The sequence below is a fragment of the Ammospiza caudacuta genome, chromosome 37, assembly GCF_027887145.1.
Source record: "Ammospiza caudacuta isolate bAmmCau1 chromosome 37, bAmmCau1.pri, whole genome shotgun sequence".
Lineage (NCBI taxonomy): Eukaryota > Metazoa > Chordata > Aves > Passeriformes > Passerellidae > Ammospiza > Ammospiza caudacuta.
In genome coordinates, this window is record NC_080629.1 from 920,532 (window position 1) to 930,600 (window position 10,069).

Here is a 10,069-nt window from a genome sequence, read left to right on the forward strand (position 1 = left end):
CAAAAAAACCAAATTTTACCTCAAAAAACCCCAAATTTTACCCCAAATTTTACCTCAAAGATCCCGAAGTTCGCCCTCACGAATAAAGGGGCGTGGCTTCCACAGCGGCGGTTAAAATTTAAATAAAGGGGCGTGGCTTCCACAGCGGCGGTTAAAATTTAAATAAAGGGGCGTGGTTTCCACAGATGAGGTTAAAATTTAAATAAAGGGGCGTGGCTTCCACAGATGAGGTTAAAATTTAAATAAAGGGGCGTGGCTTCCACAGGGGCGGTTAAAAAATTTAAATAAAGGGGCGTGGTTTCCACATTGCCGGATGAGATTTAAATAAAGGGGCGTGGCTTCAACTGAGGGGGCGTACCATAACAAAAATTTAAATAAAGGGGCGTGGTTTCCTCGGAGGGGCGTGGCCAGGGCGCGGTGGGCGGGGCTTGGGGCGCCCCACAAGTCGCCCCAAAAGTCGCGGCCGAGGCCTGGACCCCAAAAACCCCAAAAAAAACCCAAAAAAATCCCAAAAAAATCCCCAAAAGTCCCGAAATTGCCCCAAATCCCCTCCCCCCCGCCCCTCCCCCCATGTCGCGACAGGTCCCGACAGCGCTCGCGCCGCTGCTGCTGCTGCTGCTGCTCGTCCGTGAGTTTGGGGAATTTCGGGGGATTTTGGGTTTTTTTGGGGTTTTCTGAGGGGATTTTGGGGTGATTGGGGTTTGGGGGGTTTTTAGGGGAATTTTTTTTTTAATTTTTTTGGGTTTTTTAGGGAGTTTTTGGGGTTTTTTAGGGGTTTTGGGGGGATTTTTTGGGGGGATTTTTGGGGTTTTGAGGGGAATTTTCGGACGGAGTTTTGGGGGTTTTTTGAAGATTTTTGGGGGTTTTTTTTGGGGTTTTTTTTTTTGGGTTTGTTGAGATTTTGGGGATTTGGGGGTTTGGGGTTTTTTTTTAGGGGAATTTTGGGGGGATTTTTGGGGGGAATTTTTAGGGGTTATAGGGAATTTTAAAGGGTTTTTTGGGAGGTTTTTTTGGGATCTTTTTCAGCTTTTTGGGAATTTTTTCGGGGTTTTTTTGGAGGGTTTTGGGGGATTTTGGGGGGTTTTTTTTTAGGGCTTTATTTGGGATATTTTTGGAGGGAGTTTAGGGGATTTTTTTAGGGTTTATTTTGGGGTTTTTTAGGCAGTTTTGAGACGATTTTGGGACTTTTTGGAGGTTTTGAGGAGGAAGATTTGGGGATTTTGGGAGTTTCTCTTTTTTCTCTTTTATTTTGGATTTTTTGAGGGTTTTTTTTGGGATTTCTTTGAGGGTTTTTGGGATTTTTGGGGGTTTTTTGAGGATATTTTGGGCCTGTCGGGATTTTGGGTTTTTTTGGGGTTTATTTTAGGGTTATTTTGGGATTTTGGGTTTTTTTGGGGTTTATTTTGGGGCCGAGCGTCGGGGGCGGGGCCTCAGGGCCGGTCGGACCGGCCCCAAAAAACCCCAAAAATCACCCGGGGGGGGGGGGGGGGGGAGGGGCACAAAAAAACCCCAAAAATGAGCCCGGGGCGGTGGGGGAGGGGCGGGGAAAAATCCCCTAAAAAACCTCCCAAAAATCACGAGAAATTCACCCAAAATTCACCCAAAATTCACCCAAAATTCCCACAAAAAAAATCACAAAAAAAAAAATTTCCCCCAATTCCCCCCAAAATTCACAAAAGAATTCCCCCAAAAATTCGCGGAAAATTAATCCAAAATTCACCCGAAATTTGCACTAAATCCCCCCCAAAATTCACCCAAAAATTCCCCCCAAAATTCACCCAAAAATTCCTCCGAAATTCATGAAAAAGTCACCGAAAATCCCCAAAATTCACCCCAAAATTCCCCCAAAGTTTCTCCCAAAATTAAAAAAAAAAAAATTCTTCTAAAATTTCTCCAAAATTCCCACTAAAAATCCCCCCCAAAATCCCCCAAAATATGCCTAAAAATTCACCAAAAAACCCAAAAAATTCCCCCAAAATTTCCCCAAAATTCAACAAAAATTCACCCAAAAATTTTCCCCAAAATTCACCAAAAATTTCCTCAAAATTTCTCCCAAAATTGCCCAAATTTTCCCCAAAATTCCCCAAATTGACCAAATTTTCCCAATTTTCCCCCAAAGGCTCCGGGAGCGGCGCCGAGGCGGAGGCGGAGTCAGAATGTGAGTTATGCAAATGAGGCTCTGAATATTCATGAGGGGCTGGAAATGGGGAAAAATCCAAAAAGAAAACCTTAAGTTAAAAAAAATAACAAAAAAATGGGGACAATTACCCAAAAATTTGGGGTAAAAAACGCCAAAAATGAGGGGGAAAAATAAAAAAAAAAAAATGGGAAAAGGGACCCAAAAAATGCCCCAAAAATTGGGAAGAAAATCCCAAAAATGGGGGAAAAACCCCCAAAAATGGGGCAAAAACCCCCAAAATTTGGGATTTGAGGAACCCCAAATCTCCCCCCGCCCCTCCCCCACCTCTGTCGCAACCCCGGAATTGGGGGGGGGGAGGGGCGGGTGGGGGGAGGGGCCCCAAAAATGGGAAGTGGGGAAAAAGGGGCCCCAAAAACCCCAAAATTCACCCCAAAAATCCCCACAGGGACCCAAAAACCCCGAAATTCACCCCAAAATTCGTCCAAATTCCACCCCAAATTGCACCCCAAAAACCCCCAAATCCACCCCAAAATCATCCCCAAAATTCACCCCAAAAATCCCCAAAGGTACCCAAAAACCCGAAATTCACCCCAAAATTCATCCTAAAAATCCCCCAAATTCCACCCCAAAACCCTCGAAATCCACTCCAAAATTCACCCCAAAATCCCCAAAATTCACCCCAAAATCCCCCCCAAAACGCCCCCCGAAAGAGCCCAAATCCCCCAAAATTCACCCCAAAACCCCCCCAAAATTCACCCCAAAATCCCCAAAATTCACCCCAAAAACCCCCCAAAATTCACCCCAAAATCCCCAAAATTCACCCCAAAACCCCCCCAAAATTCACCCCAAAATCCCCAAAATTCACCCCAAAACCCCCCCCAAAATTCACCCCAAAACCCCCCCAAAATTCACCCCAAAATCCCCAAAATTCACCCCAAAATGCCCCCCAAAATCACCCCCAAAACCCCCCCCAAAAGAGCCCAAATCCCCCAAAATTGACCCCAAAACCGCCCCCAGAAACCCCCAAAAAGTCCCAGCCCAGAAATGTTCCTAAATCCCCTCGATCCCGCCCCAAAAAGGGCTCCTGAATCCCCGAAACCCCCAAAAAACTGTTCCTAAATCCCCTAATCCGACCCTGAAACCCCCCAAAATGTTCCTAAATCCCCCCAAAATGGTTCCTAAACCCCCCAAAATGGTTCCCAAACCCCCTAATCACGTTCCTAAATCCCCTAAATCACCCAAAAAATGCTCCTAAATCCACTAAATCACCCAAAAAATGTTCCTGAATCCCCTAAATCACCCAAAAATGTTCCTAAATCCCCTAAATCACCCAAAAAATGCTCCTGAATCCCCTAAATCACCCAAAAAATGCTCCTAAATCCCCTAAATCACCAAAAAAATGTTCCTAAATCCCCTAAATCATCCAAAAAATGTTCCTGAATCCCCTAAATCACCCGAAAAATGTTCCTAAATCCACTAAATCACCCGAAAAATGCCCCTAAATCCACTAAATCACCCAAAAAATGCCCCTAAATCCCCTAAATCACCCAAAAAATGCTCCTAAATCCCCTAAATCACCCAAAAAATGCCCCTGAATCCCCTAAATCACCCAAAAAATGCCCCTGAATCCACTAAATCACCCAAAAAATGCTCCTAAATCCCCTAAATCACCCAAAAAATGCCCCTGAATCCCCTAAATCACCCAAAAAATGCCCCTGAATCCACTAAATCACCCAAAAAATGCTCCTAAATCCCCTAAATCACCCAAAAAATGTTCCTAAATCCCCTAAATCACCCAAAAAATGTTCCTAAATCCCCTAAATCATCCAAAAAATGCTCCTGAATCCCCTAAATCACCCAAAAAATGCCCCTGAATCCACTAAATCACCCAAAAAATGCCCCTAAATCCCCTAAATCATCCAAAAAATGTTCCTGAATCCCCTAAATCACCCGAAAAATGTTCCTAAATCCCCTAAATCACCCGAAAAATGCCCCTAAATCCACTAAATCACCCAAAAAATGCCCCTAAATCCACTAAATCACCCAAAAAATGCTCCTAAATCCCCTAAATCACCCAAAAAATGCCCCTGAATCCCCTAAATCACCCAAAAAATGCCCCTGAATCCACTAAATCACCCAAAAAATGCTCCTAAATCCCCTAAATCACCCAAAAAATGCCCCTGAATCCCCTAAATCACCCAAAAAATGCCCCTGAATCCACTAAATCACCCAAAAAATGTTCCTAAATCCCCTAAATCACCCAAAAAATGCCCCTGAATCCACTAAATCACCCAAAAAATGTTCCTAAATCCCCTAAATCACCCAAAAAATGCCCCTGAATCCCCTAAATCACCCAAAAAATGCCCCTGAATCCACTAAATCACCCAAAAAATGTTCCTAAATCCCCTAAATCACCCAAAAAATGCCCCTAAATCCCCTAAATCACCCAAAAAATGTTCCTAAATCCCCTAAATCACCCAAAAAATGCCCCTGAATCCACTAAATCACCCAAAAAATGTTCCTAAATCCCCTAAATCACCCAAAAAATGCCCCTAAATCCCCTAAATCACCCACAAAATCACGCCCCCCCCCCCCCGAAATGCCCCAAAATCGATCCCAAACCACCCAAATTTCATCCCAAACAGGTTCCTAAATCCCCTAATCCCGCCCAAAAAGGTTCCTAAATCCCCTAATCGTGTTCCTAAACCCCCTATAAATGTTCCTAAATCCCCTAATCGTGTTCCTAAATCCCCTAATCCCGCCCAAAAAGGTTCCTAAATCCGCTATAAATGTTCCTAAATCCCCTAATCCGGTTCCTAAATCCCCTATAAATGTTCCTAAGTCTCCTAATCATGTTTCTAAATCCCCTAATCCTGCTGAAAAAGGTTCCTAAATCCCCTAATCCCGCCCAAAAAGGTTCCTAAACCCCTATAAATGTTCCTAAACCCCTATAAATGTCCCTAAACCCCCTATAAATGTTCCTAAACCCCTATAAATGTTCCTAAACCCCTATAAATGTTCCTAAACCCCCATAAATGTTCCTAAACCCCTATAAATGTCCCTAAATCCCCTATAAATGTTCCTAAACCCCTATAAATGTTCCCAAACCCCCTAACCAGGTTCCTAAACCCCCATAAATGTCCCTAAACCCCCTAACCACGTTCCTAAACCCCCTATAAATGTTCCTAAACCCCTATAAATGTCCCTAAATCCCCTATAAATGTTCCTAAACCCCTATAAATGTTCCTAAACCCCTATAAACGTTCCTAAACCCCTATAAATGTTCCCAAACCCCCTAACCACGTTCCTAAACCCCCTATAAATGTCCCTAAACCCCCTATAAATGTTCCTAAACCCCTATAAATGTTCCTAAACCCCCTATAAACGTCCCTAATCCCCTATAAATGTTCCCAAACCCCCTATAAATGTCCCTAAACCCCCTAACCACGTTCCCAAACCCCTATAAATGTTCCTAAACCCCCATAAATGTTCCTAAACCCCTATAAATGTCCCTAAATCCCCTATAAATGTTCCTAAACCCCTATAAATGTCCCAAACCCCCTATAAACGTTCCTAAACCCCTATAAATGTTCCCAAACCCCCTATAAATGTTCCCAAACCCCCTATAAATGTTCCTAAACCCCCATAATTGTCCCTAATCCCCCATAAATGTCCCAAACCCCCTATAAATGTCCCAAACCCCCATAAATGTTCCTAAACCCCCATAAATGTCCCTAATCCCCCATAAATGTTCCCAAACCCCCTATAAATGTTCCCAAACCCGTTTTCCAGGGTCGCAGTGTGGTCACTCCCGTGCCCGCGGCCGCGTGGTCGGCGGCTCGGACGCTCGGCCGGGCCGGTGGCCGTGGGCGGTCAGCCTGCAGCTGCGGGGGGGGCACCAGTGCGGGGGCAGCCTGGTGACCCCCGAGTGGGTGCTGACCGCGGCGCACTGCTTCCAGGGGTGAGACAGGGGGGTTTGGGGCGTTTTGGGGCGTTTTGGGGCATTTTGAGGGGATTTAGGAGCCTTTTGGGGGGTTGTGAGGGGATTTAGGAGCATTTTGGGGGAGTTTTGGGGGGGTTTCAGGGGCATTTGGGGTCCCTGGTGAGCCCCGAGTGGGTGCTGACCGCGGCGCGCTGCTTCCACGGGTGAGACAAGGGGGGTTTGGGGCATTTTGGGGAGTTTTGGGGGGATTTAGGAGCCTTTTGGGGGAGTTTTGGGGGGATTTAGGAGCATTTTGGGGGAGTTTTGGGGGGGCTTTCAGGGGGGTTTGGGGTCCCTGGTGAGCCCTGAGTGGGTGCTGACCGCGGCGCACTGCTTCCAGGGGTGAGACAGGGGGGTTTTGGGGCGTTTTGGGGGGATTTAGGAGCCTTTTGGGTGAGTTTTGGGGCATTTTGAGGGGATTTAGAAGCATTTTGGGGGAGTTTTTGGGGGGCTTTCAGGGGGGTTTGGGGTCCCTGGTGAGCCCCGAGTGGGTGCTGACCGCGGCGCGCGGCTTCCAGGGGTGAGAAAAGGGGCTTTTGGGGCGTTTTGGGGCATTTTGGGGCATTTTGGGGGGATTTAGGAGCATTTTGGGGGAGTTTTGGGGGGTTTCAGGGGCGTTTGGGGTCCCTGGTGAGCCCTGAGTGGGTGCTGACCGCGGCACACTGCTTCCAGGGGTGAGACAGGGGGCTTTTGGGGCGTTTTGGGGCATTTTGGGGCGTTTTGGGGCATTTTGAGGGGATTTAGGAGCATTTTGGGGGAGTTTTGGGGGGTTGTGAGGGGATTTAGGAGCATTTTGGGGGAGTTTTGGGGGGTTTCAGGGACATTTGGGGTCCCTGGTGAGCCCCGAGTGGGTGCTGACCGCGGCGCGCGGCTTCCAGGGGTGAGAAAAGGGGCTTTTGGGGCGTTTTGGGGCATTTTGGGGCATTTTGGGGCATTTTGGGGGGATTTAGGAGCATTTTGGGGGAGTTTTGGGGGGCTTTCAGGGGAGTTTGGGGTCCCTGGTGACGCCAGAGTGGGTGCTGACCGCGGCGCGCGGCTTCACGGGGTGAGACAAGGGGGGTTTTGGGGCGTTTTGGGGCATTTTGGGGCATTTTGAGGGGATTTAGGAGCATTTTGGGGGAGTTTTTGGGGGGCTTTCAGGGGCGTTTGGGGTCCCTGGTGAGCCCCGAGTGGGTGCTGACCGCGGCGCGCGGCTTCCAGGGGTGAGACAGGGGGGTTTTGGGGCGTTTTGGGGCATTTTGGGGCGTTTTGGGGCATTTTGAGGGGATTTAGGAGCATTTTGGGGGAGTTTTGGGGGGTTGTGAGGGGATTTAGGAGCATTTTGGGGGAGTTTTGGGGGGTTTCAGGGACATTTGGGGTCCCTGGTGAGCCCCGAGTGGGTGCTGACCGCGGCGCGCGGCTTCCAGGGGTGAGAAAAGGGGCTTTTGGGGCGTTTTGGGGCATTTTGGGGCATTTTGGGGCATTTTGGGGGGATTTAGGAGCATTTTGGGGGAGTTTTTGGGGGGTTTCAGGGGGGTTTGGGGTCCCTGGTGACGCCAGAGTGGGTGCTGACCGCGGCGCGCGGCTTCCAGGGGTGAGACAAGGGGGGTTTTGGGGCATTTTGGGGGAGTTTTGGGGGCATTTTGAGGGGATTTAGGAGCATTTTGGGGCATTTTGGGGCATTTTGAGGGGATTTAGGAGCCTTTATGGGGTTATTTTGGGGGGTTTCAGGGCGGTTTGGGGTCCCTGGTGAGCCCCCAGTGGGTGCTGACCGCGGCGCGCGGCTTCACGGGGTGAGACAAAGGGGTTTAGGAGCCTTTATGGGGTCGTTTTGGGGCATTTTGAGGGGATTTAGGAGCATTTTGGGGCATTTTGAGGGGATTTAGGAGCATTTTGGGGGAGTTTTTGGGGGGTTTCAGGGGGGTTTGGGGTCCCTGGTGACGCCAGAGTGGGTGCTGACCGCGGCGCACTGCTTCCAGGGGTGAGACAGGGGGGTTTGGGGCGTTTTGGGGGAGTTTTGGGGGCATTTTGAGGGGATTTAGGAGCATTTTGGGGGAGTTTTTGGGGGGGTTTCAGGGGGGTTTGGGGTCCCTGGTGACCCCCGAGTGGGTGCTGACCGCGGCGCGCGGCTTCACGGGGTGAGACAAGGGGGGTTTTGGGGCGTTTTGGGGCATTTTGGGGCATTTTGAGGGGATTTAGGAGCATTTTGGGGGAGTTTTGGGGCATTTTGAGGGGATTTAGGAGCATTTTGGGGGAGTTTTTGGGGGGGTTTCAGGGGGGTTTGGGGTCCCTGGTGACCCCCGAGTGGGTGCTGACCGCGGCGCGCGGCTTCACGGGGTGAGAAAAGGGGGGTTTGGGGCGTTTTGGGGCATTTTGAGGGGATTTAGGAGCATTTTGGGGTCATTTTGGGGCATTTTGAGGGGATTTAGGAGCATTTTGGGGGAGTTTTGGGGGGTTTTGGGGGGGTTTGGGGTGATTTTTGGGGATTTGACCGCGGCGCGCGGCTTCACGGGGTGAGCCCAGGGGCTTTAGGAGCGTTTTGGGAGGGATTTAGGAGCGTTTTGGGGTCATTTTGGGGGAGTTTGGGGGAATTTCGGAGCAGTTTTAGGGGGTTTTTGGGGGGGTTTTTGGGGTGGTTTTGGGGTGGTTTTTGGGGCGGTTTTTGGGGGTTTTAGGGTGGTTTTTGGGAGTTTTTGGGGGGGTTTTTGGGGTGGTTTCTGGGGTGGTTTTTGGGGGTTTTTGGGGTGGTTTTCGGGGTTTTTTGGGGGGTTTTTTGAGGGGGTTTTTGGGGGGGTTTTTGGGGTGGCTTTTGGGGGTTTTTGGGGGGGTTTCTGGGGGGGGGTTTGAGGGTTTTTTCGGGGGGTTTTTGGGGTGGTTTTTGGGGGGGTTTCTGGGGTGGTTTTTGGGGTGGTTTCCTGGGTGGTTTTTGGGGTGGTTTCTGGGGGGGTTTTTGGGGGGGTTTTTGGGGGGGTTTTTAGGGGGTTTCTGGGGGGTTTTTGGGGTGGTTTTTGGGGTTTTTTTCGGGGGGTTTCTGGGGTGGTTTCTGGGGGGGTTTTTGGGGTGGTTTTTGGGGGGGGTTTTTGGGGTGGTTTCTGGGGGGGTTTTTGGGGTGGTTTTTGGGGTTTTTTTCGGGGGGTTTCTGGGGTGGTTTCTGGGGGGGTTTTTGGGGGGGTTTTTGGGGGGGTTTTTTGGGGGGGTTTTTGGGGTGGTTTCTGGGGGGGTTTTTGGGGTGGTTTTTGGGGGGGTTTTTGAGCGTTTTTTCGGGGGGTTTTTGGGGTGGTTTCTGGGGTGGTTTCTGGGGGGGTTTTTGGGGGGGTTTTGGGGGGGTTTTTTGGGGTGGTTTCTGGGGGGGTTTCTGGGGGGGTTTTTGGGGGGGGTTTTTGGGGGGGTTTAGGAGCTCTCCGGGAGGGTTTGGGGGGTTGCTTTAGGGGATTTGGGAGCGTTTCAGTGTCGGTCCGGGGGCTTTTTTTGGGTGGTTTTGGGCGGATTTTGGGGCAGCCTGGTGAGCGCCAGCGGCGCGGGGTGAGCCCAGGGGGTTCAGGAGCCTTTTTGGGGCAATTTTGAGGGGATTTGGGACCGTTTGGGTGGAGGTTTTGGGGGGATTTCAGGAGGGATTTAGGAGCATTTTTGGGGCAATTTTGAGGGGATTTGGGACCGTTTGGGTGGAGTTTTTTTGGGGGGATTTCAGGGGATTTAGGAGCATTTCGAGGGGATTTGGGGCCGTTTCGGGGGGGTTTAGGAACATTTTCAGGGGCCTTAAGGGGGGATTTGGGATCATTTTGGGGTGAATTTCGGTGGTTTTGGGTGATTTTTGGGGTGATTTTTTTTTTTTTTTTTTTGGACAATTCTGTGGTGGTTTTGTGATAATTGTTTTGGGGCGACTTTTGTGGTAATTGCGGGGTGAATTTTGGGGTGAATCTTGCTGATTTTGGGGTGAATTTTGGGGTGGATTCTGTGATTAGTTTGGG

At 49.5% G+C, this 10,069-nt stretch overlaps 1 protein-coding gene across 1 annotated transcript in view; it reads left to right on the top strand.

Moving 5' to 3' along the window:
• Positions 1–426: 426 nt before the first annotated feature.
• Positions 427–10,069, top strand: part of LOC131570677 (serine protease 53-like) — a 22,131-nt gene continuing 12,488 nt past the window's right edge. The window contains exons 1-3 of the mRNA XM_058823049.1: positions 427–628; positions 2,120–2,158; positions 5,933–6,101. Of these exons, the coding sequence (XP_058679032.1) occupies positions 571–628; positions 2,120–2,158; positions 5,933–6,101 (266 nt within the window). The 5' untranslated portion in view covers positions 427–570. The remainder of the gene's footprint in view (positions 629–2,119; positions 2,159–5,932; positions 6,102–10,069) is intronic.